The 16,610-nt window shown below is 38.6% G+C and overlaps 1 protein-coding gene across 4 annotated transcripts in view; it reads left to right on the forward strand.

Moving 5' to 3' along the window:
* Positions 1-471: 471 nt before the first annotated feature.
* The window catches only part of RAVER2 (ribonucleoprotein, PTB binding 2), a 92,364-nt gene continuing 76,225 nt past the window's right edge, over positions 472-16,610 (forward strand). Inside the window, exon 1 of one of the 4 annotated variants that reach the window (XM_079133685.1) lies at positions 472-1,207. In XM_079133685.1, coding sequence (XP_078989811.1) covers positions 998-1,207 — 210 coding nt within the window. In that variant the 5' untranslated portion in view covers positions 472-997. The remainder of the gene's footprint in view (positions 1,208-16,610) is intronic. The other 3 variants (XM_079133683.1, XM_079133686.1, XM_079133684.1) reach the window with 3 other exon arrangements.

Here is a 16,610-nt window from a genome sequence, read left to right on the forward strand (position 1 = left end):
GTATGGGGGGGTAGAATATAGTTGTATGCTACAAACTTAAGAAGCATGTTCCCCTTGCTGAACGGTCTTTTGGTTACTTGATAGAGCTGGTGACCTCACTTTGATTATAGTTCTGTAGCCTAGCTCTCCCTTCAAGGTTCAATTCGAATAATATTCCAGTTATGTATCTTCCAGCCCTTGCCACAGCAACTCTCCGTTCTAGGTTTTGTTTCTGCCTCGCTTTATATGTTGCAGACGCAACTATCCAGGTTCTCATAACTGTGCGACAGGTACTGAGGGACCGAGGAAGGGCACATCTGATTACGATCAGATCTTACCAAGTGTATGAAAATTTCCCCCAGAATATCCCTCTCTTCGCTTCCTAGAAAGCCACATTTTCTCTCTCGTCATAAACTCAAACTTTGCCAAATATGCCCATCTTGAACACCCAGAAGAGTTACAGACCGGGGCGCGCCGGGCTGCGGGGAGGCGCGCGGCCGCCTCCCAGGGTTTCGGAAGTCTGAACTCGCACCTGCAGCCCCCGAGCCGACACAGCGCGGGAATTTCGAGGGGTTCCTGGGAGGGCTGCGGTGTTCGTGGGGGGCCGAGCCGGGACAGGCGCTGGGGCTTCGAGTGCCGCCCGGGGGCCGCATCCCCAGAGCCCGACCCCCGCGTCCGCTAAGGCCTTGCGGAAGAGGAGCCTGCCGCCCGCACAGGTGTGGGGGAGGCGGCGCCGGGCCTGCCGCGGACCCAGGAGCCGAGGGCGCGCCGCGCGCGGGGGCTGGGGGCGCAAGGGGAGGCGCCGCGAGGTGGTTCTCGGCTGCTCCTCAGGTTTCCTCCCGCCCGCCGGCCGGCTGCTGGCTGCCGCGCCGCCTCCCTCCCTCGCTCCCTCCCCTCCGCAGCTGGGCCCACTCTGCGGCCTCGGCCCGCCTCGCCCCCGCCCCGGCCTCCTCCCGCTTTCTCTCTCCGCTTCCCCTCGAGCTTCCAAAGAGTCCGCAGCCGCGGGGCGCCCGGGAAGATGGCGGCGGCGGCTGGAGACGGCGGCGGCGAGGGGGGCGCTGGCCTGGGCGGCGCGATGGGGCCGGGGGCGCGCGAGGGCTCCCTGGACCCCGCGCCCGCGGTGCTGCACCCGGAGGAGGTCGCCGCGAGGCTGCAGCGGATGCGGCGGGAGCTGAGCAACCGCAGGAAGATCTTGGTGAAAAACCTGCCCCAGGACAGCAGCTGCCAGGTGTGGGGACGGTGCTGGGGGGCGACGTGTCCGGGGGAGACGGGCAGACTCCGGAGAAAAGCAGCCTCCGAGGTGTCGGGGCATGGGGAGGAGGGGATCGGCGCAGAGTGCCTAGGACGGCCCCTAGCTTTTACAAAGCCCTTCGTGTTTCTCAGCCTGCAGACAGCCTGCCAGGAAGGGAGCATAGTAGGAAACTGAGGCTCGGAGAGGCGTAGTGGCTCGTCCAAGGTCACCGGGATCGGTGGCGGCTGCCGCCAAGTCTGCTCCGCTCTTTCCTTCTCCTGGAGCCCTTGGGGTAGTGGTAGATGAAGGAGAGTGGAGGTGAGCTATGGGGCTCAGATTCGGGGGACTGAGTCTTCGGGAACACTTCCAGAGGGGCAGAGGGTCCGGTGCGGGGTCCTCGGGACTGGGCGTGCCGTGGGGGGCGGGGTCACGGGAGAGCTGGGAGTGAGTTTTGCTGATGCAGAAGCGCTTGACCAAGTTTGTATGAAACAACTTTGTCTCCTCAGTTTGTAAGGCCCCAGAATAGGGAGGTTATCACTGCGCTTGGGGAGCCTTGCAGACGGGTTCCTCCAAACCAAGTAGGGAAAGATCGCTCCTCAGTGATTTTCATGAGGCTTCAAGATATGCTACTTTGTGTCTTTAATCCAGATTAATTGTTGCTTTAGGATTAGAAACTCTGCACCTATTTAGCTTTTTTTTCTTTAATTGTGAAAGTTACATGTTGTTGGAGAGCTAGAAAATCAGAGAAGCAAAGGGAAAAAGTAGAAATAACTCATATTTCAGATACCTAAAGATAACCACTTTTAACCTAGAATATTATCCTTTCTTTTCCTATGCATACGTGTACATATGTATTTTATTTTATCAGAAACAATTCTTTGGGGTTTCTTAATTTTTTGATATTCACATATTTCTCACACACATATAACTTGAATTTATATATTGATTGTGGTGGGAGATCCTGGAAGTTGCAGATTTGGGGAAACTCCTGTAGTTCTTCCTGTAACCTGATGCATGGAATTGCAAGGGGTTGGTTACTCAAAATTGCATGGCAGTTCTTCCATACCACCCATAGAATAATGAGATTAATGCCCTATTACTGTGCTGTTAGACTGTAGATAGCCACTCATAATAAATGTGAGCCTACAGCCTCATAATCCATATATATACAGGGCTATTTTTTTTCAAAATGCAAAGTAAAACATTGTTAATATTGTGTGTCTCCATCCCTCTTTTAACTCTTTCCATTCTACCGTTGCCCACTTCTTGTCTGTCGGATAATGTTTTGTGTTACTACCAATAAAGACACCTGCAATGACCTGATTTGGAGAAGGAGGCTTGGGAGAAGCAGATGGCATTTCTAAAAAACAAATTAACAACATAACAGTTCTGTGTATAGATAATCTAGGAGAAGATAGAGAAGTGTTTTGATTTCCTTTGTAGAATGTCAACTATTTCTGTTATAGCATTTTCTTGCATTAATTCAACATATATTTAAATGCAAAATTCAAGACAGTTCTATTTTTGCTTTGTGGTTGGTATGTTTTTCATTCTGCTTTTCAAAAGAGGTGAAAAACATCCAGTGGTCTTATAAAATGAATCATTTCAATTAGATCTGGTGTTAGAATGGAGAGGGACTTTCTGAGAATTACAGTGTGATTTGTATTTTTTCAGTTATTCTTTCTGTTATGAATTTTTGTGTACCCTAAGTCTTAGGATTTTCTGTAAAGTAGCAAGCATAAATTAGCAAATAAAATGGGTGAACATTCTCCATGTATAGATGAGTCCATTACAGTTAAGTGAAGTATCTTAAAATTCTTATGCTAAGTTAAATTCTTACACCATGGTTTTTGAGAGCTGGAGCTTCATCTAAAACACACACACACACACACACACACACACACACACACACACACAACTTGCTTTCAGTCTTGTTCTAGCCTTCATATTTTCTACATAATTTCCACAATGTTTTTAATATTTCTGATGTAGTTGATGTAATCTTAAAATATATGATCAGGTTAGTAAATTTTAAGTAAGTTAAAATGTACTTTTTTTTCAAGTTGCAATATTTTCACAAATATGTTCTGTATGATTCTCTTTCTTTCTTTCTTTCTTTTTTTTTTAGTTGTCTTAATTCAGTTTCCCTTGGTCTAATGTCTGTTTTGTTTTGTTTCTTAGTGGCTGTACTTTGCTGTCAACTTACTAATGAAGGTTTAACTTTAATTTTGCTTTGTACCTTTTAGCTAGCAAGGCCTACATTAAATTTCCTGGGCCATAACCACATATCTACCCTGTGAGATGACTAATGTGGCTTTTATTATTAAGTAATCAGATATCTGAAGTACTTAGGCTGCTTTTTCAGAAGAGAGTCTGTGCTTATTCATTCATTTGTTTTACAATATCACATTAAGGATTGAAGGCATTCTTAACTCTGATCCTCAGGCTGTGTAGTTATGTCTTTAGAAAAGCTATTACCTAGTAGTTCATTAATAGGAATACATTAATTTTTTTCTTAACATTTTGAAAACATGGATTTTTTTTAAAACATAGTTTTCATAAATCAAATTTTATTTAATTTCTGGTATAACATTTATGCTAGCATGCCACAGCCTTATTGTTTCTGTGACTTAAAGGTATACTGAAAGTACTATTTTTAAGTGGAGCTTTAAAAGTTTCCTCATTGAATAATTATTGTGCATTCAATTAGAATCTGACTGGTCTGCCTCCTAAACTTTCCAGAATCTTCCTGGCATTTTTGTTTTCACAGCCTCAGCTCTGGTTGAGGGCTTTTTATCTCTTGCACAGACTATTCCTACTTTTCAGATTGTCATCTGCCATTCTGGTCCTGTGTGCTTGAGCCTGTCCTTCAAACTACTTATCTTGAAAGATCCTCCTAAAGTACAAATCTGATCATATCAGTCTCTCACTTTAAAAAAGCAATCCAACAAACAGAAATCTTAGTGCCGTCATATTTCCCGTACTGCTTCTTAAAGTTTTCCTCAGATTATCCAACACTCCCTTCCATACCTCTCCCTGTATCCAGGAGCACTTTACAACTGAGTTCCATCCCCAGCTCTTTTTATTAAACTCTATCTTGAGACAAGGTCTCACTAAATTTCCCTTGAATTTGTGACCCTCCTTCCTCTGCCTCCCAAGTCACTGGGATTACAGGTGTGCACTCATCTTCAAATTGTTCTTAATAGCAAAAAATAGTGGCTCTAGGTTGAACTACTATAAAAGTGAAGTTGCTTTGAGGTTTTGTGTTCTGTCTGAAAAATTCACATTAATTTGATGTTCTAATAACATTGAATTCAATTTAAAAACAGTGATTTAACTTCTAATTGTTTTTCAGAAACTTGACACTAGTAGAAGATATACTGTCTTTATACAACTTTACATATTCCTTTGGTACAGGAGTACTCAGACTTAAGTTTGAAAAGCATAACATAATGGAATAGAAGTCTAAGATTCTTAGGCTTTTTGTGACTTGGTCTGTCACATTTGCCAACTCATTTCTCATTAGTCCCGTACTGAATTCTGCTCCAGCTTTTCAAGCTGTCTACTTCACGTACTTCATGCTTCTGTGATTTGAATATTCACAGTAATGTCATTCAGTGTTGTGTTTTGTAATGTAATCCTAGTGAAAAATTCATAATGATTGATATTTATAATTATCACAATTATTCATAGCAAATAATTTATACTTAATAGCAATGTGTGACTACTGGTTCTTATTAAGAATAGCCACTTGAATATGTAGCAATGCATGCATAATCTTTTTGTGACTCAGTATTGAACTTTGATTAGTTAAGGTAATGTCCTATTATGTTTGTTGCTACATCTCTAGAAATTGTCTATATTTTAACTTCTCATTCAAAAACATTGTTGTTGGTGTTTCAAAATGGAGAAAAAACACTGGAGATAAATCAAGTGTTAGACCCTGGCTTCAACCTTCAGTACCACACTCACACACACACACACACACACACACACACACACACACACACAAACACACACACACAATGGAGAAAACTTTCTATGTTGTGTTCACTCAGTTTTTTTCTTATGTCTTACGGGTACACATGTATTTTGTTTTTGATGTGTTGTTTGTTTTAAAATATGAAAGAGTTTCTATTCTGAGTGCTTAGGGCCAACAGCCAGGGTTAGTAATAGAAGAAAGAAAAAATATATCCTTTCACCTTGGGTGTTATAAATTTTCATTTCAAGGTTCCCTGTCATGGTGTTAATTCAGAAATGATCATTAATTCCCAGAGACCTATATGAAAACATAGTCTTATCAACTAAACAGCTTTTAGAATTATAAGCTGCCAAATGTAAGAAACTGATTGATCTTATCTTTAAAAGTTACTTTTTCCTGTTTTTCTTTTACATTAGTATAAAAGCCATAGGAGTTCCTCATATGTTATGTCCTTCAACTATGGGATTTAAAAATACACTTTGTTTTCTTTAACAATATATTCAGAAATGATGGAGTTTTTTTTTTTAAAGAAATATTCACTTTTTCTGACAATGTGAGATGTTTTCTCATTTCAAAATCATGCTTTTTAAATTAAAAAATGCAGTTTTAGGGGCTGGGGATGTAGTTAAGTGGTAAAGAACTTGCCTAGCATGTACAAAACTGTTGGTTCAATTTCCAGCACCACCACCAAAAAAAAAAAAGAAAGAAAAGAAAAGAATGCCATTTTGCTTACTTACAAAAGTTACTTTTTTTAGTGTCTAATACTTAAAAGTTGCCAATTGCGTTTCCATTTCTAATGTGATTAAGCAGGATTGAGCTGTGGGTTCTGCTGCCTTTCTGCGTGCTTTGTTATTCTATTCCCAGTGACAAGGGCACTGAAAGCTGCTAAAGAAATATACTTCTAGATTTCTGGGACACCACTGCCTCCTCGAGTTCCTGGTCTTGGCAGAAATTCTTAAAAAGTGTTTCAGAAATGCTGTTCTCTGCTCTGAAAACACATCCAAGAAGAGGAAGAGTACTCTGTGGTTAGCATCACAATGCTGTGTGTTAACAGCCAGTCCCAAAACTTCTCACATAATCTATAGGCCATTTCCTAGTTAATGAATGACTTATGCTTAGAAATTATTCTTTATAGAGTTGCAACATGTTTTTCCACAGAAAGAGTGTGTTAGATGGCATTCATTTTTGCAGGTTAGTACTTTAACATTCATTAAAATTGCTTCTGAAGTGTAAGATTACACCAAATCCTGCAATAGCATTGAATCAGCTTTGTACAAAAACAGATTCTCTCAGCTGCAAGTTCTTGATATGTGCTCCTGTGTCTTGTGGCAGAACTCAAGAAGGAAGGAATTAAAGGGAATTGCCTCTTGGGCAAATAAGATACAGAAGATCAGGGAAGCATTAAATGAAACAAACTCTGATAGAAGGATGTTGCTGTAGAAAGGCGGCCCTGTTACTAAACCCCTCAGTTTTGTCTCCTGATTTCTTACCCTTCTTTTCGTAAAACCACTGGCCTTTAGGGGATTTCAGGACTCACTTCTTATCTGTGGACATAAAACTTTATGATTAACTGTCCTTAGCCCAGCAAAAATAGGCAAACTAGGGAATAATAAAATGTAAATAAAGAAAATAAAATTCGTAAAGATCCTAAAATTGCTTATCGGGAGCCCCGGCTCTGTGTGTGTTTTTGTTTGCCTACAGACAACTGTCTTCACTGGAAGTGGGCAGTGTGCACTGAGAAGGTAATAAGTGAGAAGTGGGTAGATCAGATCCCCTAGGACACTTGACTCTCCTGTATATTTTGGCAGCTGATTATCTGCATAGGCTAGTCCTTGGTTGTTACGCTGAGTATCTTCCACTTGCTCTTCCATCTGTGCTCCATCCTTCTCGCCTGCTCTATATCTGGGGAGGCCAACCTGCATCGTGGATTGCATTAACAAGGTCCTCTTATCCTCTGCTTGCCTTTGGCCAGAGCCACTAGTGGGAGATTAGCAGATGGAGGAGAGTGAGGTCGGAGCATGTCTTCCCCCAGCTCCCTCTCCACCAGGTTACTGTGGGTTGGCTGCTTCCTCTTTCAAAGGTCAGTTTCTATCCAGTGGCTCTCTACATTACAACTAAGCTCTCTGGGTTGTCATAACCTTTCCCCTTGTCTACTTAGCTGCAGGAGGAGTGGCTAGCCATAGGGTTTCTTTAAATCTTTGTAGATCAACTGTTTAAAAAATTCTTTCCAGGGCTGGGGTTGCAGCTCAGTGGTAGAGTATTTGGCTAGCACATGTGAGGCACTGGGTTCAATCCTCAGCACCACATAAAAATAAATAAAGATATTGTGTCCATCTACAACTAAAAAAATTAAATAAATAAATAAAAAATCTTTCCAATTACTTAGCTTTGAATGTGTGAATCTGTTTCTTGCTGGGACCCCAATACTGTTGCCAAACCATTCTTCTTTCTTCCTCTGGCCTTTCTTAACAGCACCCAGATTTTCCTTTGAGGACCCATCACTCCCTCATTATTTAGCAACTCTTGGAGTTGGGTGTTTTATCTCTGTTCTCATGGCATAAACCAACGGACATGAATCTTCCCTTTTAACAGAGGGATTGGTTAAAGAATGGGCAGTAACCTGGACCTAAGCCAGTTAGTGCCTGGCCATAGTGATTGTTTCAGCCTGATGTAACAGAGAAGCCTAGGACTTTGTTGGTTGTTAAGATAGGTAGTTTTCTTTCTCCTCACTGGACATAAATACAGAGACATATAGCCGCTGTTGCTGCTGACAGAGGAGAGTCAACATCCAGAGGAGGACTGACCTTGGGGGAAAACTGTAGAGAAGCTGAGCTGGAGTCCTGATCAGACTGTCAGCAGTTTAACCTGCCCCTGGATTTCATGATTATGCAAGCCACTAATTCCCTTGTTTCACTTATTTCAAGTTGAGTCTTGTGTTATTACCAACCAATAGTATCCTACTAATAAAGAATTTTAATTAAAAAAATGTAAAATCTCAGCATTGGAAGGGATGGTAGGTGGCATTTTATAACCTTTTTGTTCAACAGATGAATTCAATTCAGAGTATCCTCGACACCTGGATTCTAGCACCTTTTTAACACCTTTCACTTCAAAGAAATCACTAAGCTCTGAAGTGTCCTACGCTGTCTCCAGACAGCTTATTTTGTTATATGTGTCTTAATTATATTGAATATGTAAAATTTGTGTCCTTGAAATTTTGATTTCTTGATCCAATATTTACCTTCCAACCACACATAGAACTTAAAATATTCTCTTTTTTGAGAATTTGCATTCTCACTTGTAACTTAAGTTCCTTCAAATCATCAGTTTTTGGTACCTGATTCCAAGTTTCCTGATCAGCTTAGTTATTTTTCTCTGAACACACACTATCATCCATTTGTCATTGTATTTTCTAAAACATGGCACCCAAAATTGAGTGTGGTAGTCTTCAGTGAGATCTCCCAGCCAGAACAAATTTCTTTCCTCTGGGTACCTATAATCGTAGTAATAACTCAGTTTTTTGTGTACCTACCATTGCCAGGTGTGGTATTTAGAGCATTGTTTACATTTAATCCTCATTTCAAACCTAAAAATCAGAATTTCTTATCCCTACTTTATTGATAGGGAAAGCAAGATACAGAATTAATATTAAGCAGTAGCTCAAGATCATTCAGCTAATTAGTGGTAGAATGGAGGGCTAATGTCTGTTTGATTCCAAAGCTCATGTTCTTATCTCACACTGTTTTATACCTATCATTCTTCACTACACACAATGTATTCTAAGTGTTGCAAAGGGTAGGGATCATGTCTTATTTACCTTTGTATCACCAGTGTTTAACTTAGAACCTGATACATTGTTGCAAGAGAAACATAGAATAGAAGGGAACTACCCACCTACTTTGTTCTGAAGTAGCACTTCTGTAACTATGTCTGATACATACCTGGCAAGCTCTCAGGATTGATTTGATGGATGAATTTATTTATTAGTATAAGACTATGTTAGCTTTATAGACAATTTACTTGTAATTATACTATCATTCAACTGTCTGTGTCTTATGTGTATGTTGAAAGTATAAGCCCTCTTTCAAAAAAATGTGCTAATATTTATAGGCACACAAAAATTTGCATGTAACTTCAAAGGTTATGAATGTTTTTTGGCCTATCCCTGATCTCACCAGAGAACTGTAGACCCTAGGTTGAAAAGTGTTGTTGCAGACCAGCATAATTCTGATCTTGCCTTTGGAATATCACCTGATCCAGGGCTGCTTATTGAGAGGCATTTTCATCAGAAATTTATGTGGAGCACATTTATGCATAGGTGGGGTGATGCTCCATCTGGGCAGGAATGCAAATCAGGCTACTTGACATTTTTTTTTTTAACGTTCATTTTCAAACACTTCATGTTAAAGGTCAAAGGTTATTGCTCTCTGGTCGTGCAGTAGTCCATGGCTGACCCTTTAGGGACTGTGCCTGGCACAGAGTAAATGCTCAAAAAATTTTTCTCTTAATAAGTTTTCAAGGAGTTACAGTGTAATATTTCTCTATTCGTACTTGTTAAAAGGCAAAGATTGGTTCAAAGAATGTTTCTCTTTAAAACATATCATGAACATTATTTCTTGTATCATTTAGTGTTCTTCTCAATGAGTATTTCTTGCTCAAGAAGAAGTTTCCCTTTGGTTAGATTTCAGTTATGCAACTCACTGTGAGGCCTTAAGCTTATTTTCTAGGCATTTTGTGCTTAAGTTTGTGTTTATTTAGTATCATTGTCTTTAGATTTGTAAACTTATTTTCCTCCTTGCATTTTCTTTGTGTCTTTGAAACTTACTGCTAAATGTTTGTAGCCACCTGAATGCCAAAATAGCATTAGAATTCATTGGAATTGTCTGAACCTGTATTTATACTTGCCTTCATTGTCTCTCTTTCTCCTGACCCCCACTCTGTCCTACTCTACCTCCCTGCCCTGGACAATTGGGTTTTATGTCTTCCTCAATCTACTGTTGTGATTATCTGCACTTAGTTCCCAGCCTGCCTTAATTTCCTGAACTTTGGATCTTCTGTTTCCTTACTAGTTTAACTACTCTCTGTTGATTCCAAATTAGTCTCTACTTCTCTGATTTTATATTTCGTAAGTTTTTTGCAACCAGGACTGCAGTAAAAGTGATGGCAATAAAAAAGAACATGTGAGTGTGGAAATTTTTAAATTGTAGAACATCTCAAACTTACAGAAAAGTAGTGTGTATGACACAAAGATTCTCTTTCCTTGCATTATTTGAGAATACTATCATTACTTATGTTGATGCTTAAATTGTTTTAAATTTGGGCAGTAGAGCCTCTTCAAGCTTGCTCCTCTGTCTTGTTATTGTTGTTGTTACTGGGATTGAACCCATGGTGCACTTAATCACTGGAGCCACGTCCCCAGCCCTTTTTATTTTTTATTTTGAGACAAGATCTCACTGAGTTGTTTAGGGCCTTGATAAGTTGCTGAGGCTGGCTTTGAACTTGTGACCCTCCTGCCTCAGCCTGTTGAGCTGCTGGGATTACAGGCGTGTGCTACCATGCTCAGCTTCTGCCTTCTTTGAAAATAAGTTTTTATTTCTGAAATACTTTATATTTGCAGAAAAATTTGCAGAGGTAGTAGCTAGATTTACCATGTATCCTTTACCCAGTTTATCCTAATGTTACATCTTGTATAACCCAGGTATATTAGTCAAAATTAAGAAATCAACTTTGGTATTTATTATTATTAACTAAACTATAGACTATTTGGATTTCATTAGTTCTTTTCATGCCCTTTTTCTGCTCCTGAATCCAATAAAAGGTACCATGTTTCTTTTAGTCACCTTGTCTCCTTATATCTCCATTCAGTAACAGTTTCTCAGCCTTTCCTTTTCACGACCTTGCAGTTTTGATTAGTTATCTTTTAGCATGTCTTCATGATGTTTTTCTAATGTTTTTTGTGCTATTAAAGTGCCTGATTTCTTTTGGGGTAAAACACTACTTCAGAAGCCAAGGTCTGGGATCTAGATTTCTCATTGCATTAGGTCTTAGTGGGAGCAGTTCATTCGATAGAACAGCTATAAATGTGTGCATGTGCTTACACATATGTATTTATCCCTGTCTATACATTGAAAGTGATGAGTTTACTCTGACATCAAATTACAGTGCATGGGCTGGGGTTTAGCTTGGTAGAGCACTTCCTTAGAATGCATAAGGCCCTGGATTTGATCCGTAGCACCACAAAAGAAGAAAAAAGAAAATCCAACACCCTACAGTTCATTCTGTATGACTTCCTTCCATTGCCTGTTTGTAACTCCTTTCTCTAATAGAAGTTTGATGTTCATTATCCTTAATATATTACTTGATCAACCCCCTTTTACATATTTAGTTTACCATCACCCCTGCAAATGCCTGCCTCTTCCCCATGCACATACCCGCCTCACAGCTTGGGTTCCATCTGTGCTCAGAGTTGCTCTGCCCGTGTGAAGGCCTCCTCACTTTGGGTTCTGATACTCCATGTAAGCTTCCTTCATGCGTAGGTGCTCTCCAAAATCTGCTTGAGCTTTGAAACCTGAGATATTAAGATAGCTTGTGTACAGTACATGTAAGCATATAGTAAAAGATATCTGTTAGTAGTAGTATTAGTTGTGCCAGAATTCTAAAAACAGTCCCTCTAAATTTTCTGCCCTAATCCAAAGGACTATAACTGTGATGGAGTGTTATATGTGCAGTTGTTATGTTACGTGGTAAAAATGAATTATTGCTGAACTAATTAAGGTTACTAATCAGTTGATTTAGGGTTAGTCGAAAGTGACATTACTAGCTGGGCATGGTGGCACACTCCTGTAATCCCAGTGGTTTGGGAGACTAAGGCAAGAGGACCACAAATTCTAAGCCAGTCTTAGCAATTTAGCAAGTCTGTAAGCAACCTAGTGAGACCCTGCCTAAAAATAAAAAATAAAAAGGACTGGGGAATGTGGCTCAGTGGTTATTAATCCCTGGTACCAAGAAAAAAAAAAATGACATTACTAGGTATGATTAGCCTAATCCCATGAGCCCCATAAAAGTAGTGCTTACTCAGACTTGTAGCAAAAAGGAGATGTCAGAGAGAATTGAAGCACAGGAAAGATATAATTCAGGAGAGCTGGTTTTGAAGATGGAGTGTCTACTGTAAGGATTCATAGTAATTGCTAGTTGCTGGAGTGATCTGCAGCTGATAGGCTGCAAGAAAATAGAGACTTTAGTTCCACAATCACAAGGATCTGAATTCTATTAACTGTCTTTAATGAATGGAAGGAGATTCTTCCTCAGAGCCTCCAGATAAAAGCCTAGCCAGCTTTGGTTGGGAAATCCTAAATAGAACCCAGTAGAGACTTCCTGGATATGTGACTTACAGAGTTATGAGATAATAAATATGTGTTGTTTTAAGCAGCCTAATGTGTGGTCATTTATTCACAGAAATAGAAAATGAACACAGTAGTACATGGAGGTGATATTTGAAAGGAAATTATTTTGCCCGTTAATGAAGAAAGAGATTGTGATTTATATGTACTTATTCTTTGGAATAGATAACTATCTAAATCTAACTCTTGGAGATTTAAGTCCTGTTTCTCATTATATCTGCAAGGAAAAACTCAGAGATGGATATGTAATGCTAACTAATTTTATGTATTTTTTTTCCAGAACTGAGTTATGTATTTGGTAAATATAAGCTATATTTTCAGATTTTCTTTTGAGCACTTTAAAACATATATTAATTTACATGAAGACTAGAAAATAATCTCAGGAAAAATGGAGTTGATAAAGCAATCTGGAAATAATTATGTATGCATTTAATAAATATTGAAGGTCTATTATTTGGCAGACTGTATTGGATCTTGGAGATTTTTTACACACAAAACAGTGACATAGTATTCACTGTTACTAAGCCCACAATGTAATTAAGATGCAGTATATAAACAGTTAAAATATGAATGGTAGAGGATAGGAAAATGAAATACACTATGGAAACACAAGGAAATGCTCTAAGCCCTGAAACCATGGGAGAAAGAAGGTAGTTAGGAGAAGAGGAAGACAGGGGTATAGAATCTCCACGGTCATAGTAAAAAAGACGTACCAAGTCCTGGGCTCGCTTTGGCAGCACATATACTGAAATTGGAATGATACAGAGAAGATTAGCATGGTATGGCCCCTCTGCAAGGATGACATGTATATTTGTGAATTATTCCTTATTTTTAGTGACTGAAAAAACTGGGGATTTGTTGAATAAATTTTTGATTGAATGTTTGTGTGTGTGTGTGTGTGTGTGTGTGTGTGTGTGTGTGTGTGTGTGTGTAATGTGTGATTTTGAAAATAAACAGCAACAATGGTGGGGGTGAAAAAGATGTCCTGAGGCCTAAAGACAAGAAAAAAATTTAAATCCATGGTGGCAAAGTTTGAGAGGGACAGTGGTAAAACTTAAGGCTGGAACATTAAGCCAAAATGCATGATTAAAAATGTATAGGCTATATTAGGGAACTGGGATTTTATTTTAAGGGAAATGAGGAGCCACTGAAATATTTAAATGAGGGCATGATGCAGTCAGATGTCTAGTTGTCAAAAAGAAGTTATGTTGCTTTTGTTCTCATCTTCAAGGAATTTGCATGGTAGGCATTCCAAACTTTGTTTTTGCTGTATCCTATTCTAAGGTTAGGAGTTCAGTGATGCAGTGAGATACAGGAATGTGATAGGAATGACTATTTTGTGGGCTTTATTTTCATAAAGTGATATATGAGATACAATATAGTCTAGTAGTTCATTGTGTTTTCTGTAGAGTCTCTTGGCCTGGGTTGAACCCCAGCTTCATCACGTGCAGTTGGAACAAGTCACTCAATTTCTCTAAGTCTCAATGCCCTCATCTTTAAAATTAGAGCAATAAAATTCAGCTTTTAGCATTGCTAGGATCAAATGAGATAATGTCTCTAAAGTGCAAGGGATAAAGCAATTAACTAGTACATTACCATTATTTTCCCACTAATAACAATGCCATAAGTGTATTATTATTTTTTAGGCCAAATAAAAATGTTCTTCTGGCAAGAAAGTTGGTCTTCAAATGAACTTCCAGCAAATCAACTTCTCTGAAAGCAGTTAAAAATTTAGCCAAGTCAAAATTGATGCCATGTCTACTTAGATAATATCATGAAAGGTATTATATGATAAGCCCTATGTTGAGTCCCCAAAAAGTATTCAAAGCAAAAAAATAAGAGCATAAGAAAGAATTTGAATAAGAATTTGGAGATTATCGGCATGAAGATAGGATTTTGGTTATCTCAACATATGCAGAAAAAGCACTGGACAAAATTGAATACCTATTTGTAATAAGAATTCATACCCAGGAAACTCCCTCAACTTAAGGGTCATTTAGTAAAATCAAAAGTAATAACATTCAGTGGCAAGATATTATTGACAGCTTTCTTTGAGATTAGGAACAATACTGGGACCATGTCTAGTCAATATCCTACTGGAAATGCTAGGTAGCACAATGCAGCTAAATAAATAATGTCCAAAAATAAAAAAGAAAGATGCAAAACTGTCTACTTTCAGACACGATTGTGTATATAGAAAATAAAGAATCGACAAACTATCAGAATTCAGAATTCAGTAAGTCAGGGGCTGGGGTTGTGACTCAGTGGCCTTGTGTGCATGGGGCATTAGATTCAATCCTCAGCACCACATAAATAAATAATAATAATAAAGGGTACTGTGTCCATCTACAACTTAAAGAAAAAAAGAATTCAGTAAGTTTAGCAAGAACTGATATATGCAAGGCCAATATGTAAATATCAATGATACTTTTATGTACTAGCAATTGCTAAAAATTTATTAAATTTTTAAATCAATATAAAATAACATCAAAATATGAAATGCGATACAATAAATTTAGTAAAAGAAATGTAAAATCTCTATATCGAAAACCATAAATATTTCAGAGAATAATTAAAGATGAAAATAAATGGAAGAGCATTCCATAATTATGAATGGGAAGACTCATTTTAATTTAGATGACACTTCTCAAATTTATCTTCACCGTCAGTGCAGTACCATTCAAAATCCTAGTAAGTTTTTTTTTTATTCATGGAAAATAAATAATTTTGAAGGAAAAAAAGTTGAAAGACAATGAGGTTTCAAAACTTACTTAAAGCTGCAGTAATTTATAGTGTGTATTATTGGTACAAGGACTAGACACATAGACCAGTGAAACACACTAGAGAGTTCAAGTATTAACCCACATGCAATTCAGCAGTTCGTCAAGGGTAAGAACGGTCTTTCCAATAAATGATGCTAGAGCAGTTGGATAATCATATACCAAAAATTGACTCCCTACCTAAAACCTTTTAGAAAAAGTTTTAAAGATAAATCATCACCTAAATGTAAATGTTAATAGGAAAGACAATAGAATGAACTGGACATAACTTTCTTATGTTCATGTCTGAATACACAACCAGTTTAGTTCCCCATCATTTACAACCACAAGAATGGGATCCTAATTAAAATAAGTTATACTCCATGTATGTATAATATGTCAGAACATACTCTACCATCATGTATATCTGAAAAGAACAAATTTTAAAAATTAAAAAAAATAAAAACTTTCCAGAAGAAACAATAATGTATGACTTTGAGTAGGTAACAATTTCTACATGGGACACAAAAAGCATTAACCAGAAAAGAAAGTATGATAGATTGGCTAGGAAAAAGAGCAAAACAAACATTTCACCCACAAAAGGGATAGCCAAATGGCCAGTAAATAAATGGAAAGTTCCACAACATCATTACCCATCAAGGAAAAGTGCACTAAGACCATAGTTGGATACACTTGCACACCCACCAGAATGGTAAAACTAAAATAACAGATGATAATCAAATGTTTAGGATGTGGAGCAATAGGAAATCATGTTCTGCTGGAACATATACAAATTGTTTCATAATTTTTAGAAAACTGCTTGTTTCCACTAAGGATAAACAAATACTATATTAGTTCCTTTTCAAAAACAAACAAACAAACAACTTAAGCCCGGTTAAATTATAGAGGAAAGAGGCTTATGTTGGCTCATGGTTCTGGTCCAAGGTTGAGGCCCAGTGTGGTGATGACATTCTTGCTGGCAAAGACCCAAGGCAGCACAGGGCATCCTATAGAGATAGGGAGCATTCATGTGTATCTTCTGGTTTCTCTCTCCTATAAAATCACCAATATTCAGTCATCTGGGTTCCACCCTGATGACTACCTGATCCTAATCACGTTCAAAGGCCCAACCTCTAAAAACCATTATCAGATTAAGTTTCCATCCTCTTAATACCTCACAATGGGGATTAACTGCAACATGAGTTTCACAGGGGATGAACCATATTCAAACTATAGCATATACCTGCCATGTAATTCCA

Source organism: Sciurus vulgaris, assembly GCF_902686455.1.
Source record: "Sciurus vulgaris genome assembly, chromosome: 1".
NCBI lineage: Eukaryota > Metazoa > Chordata > Mammalia > Rodentia > Sciuridae > Sciurus > Sciurus vulgaris.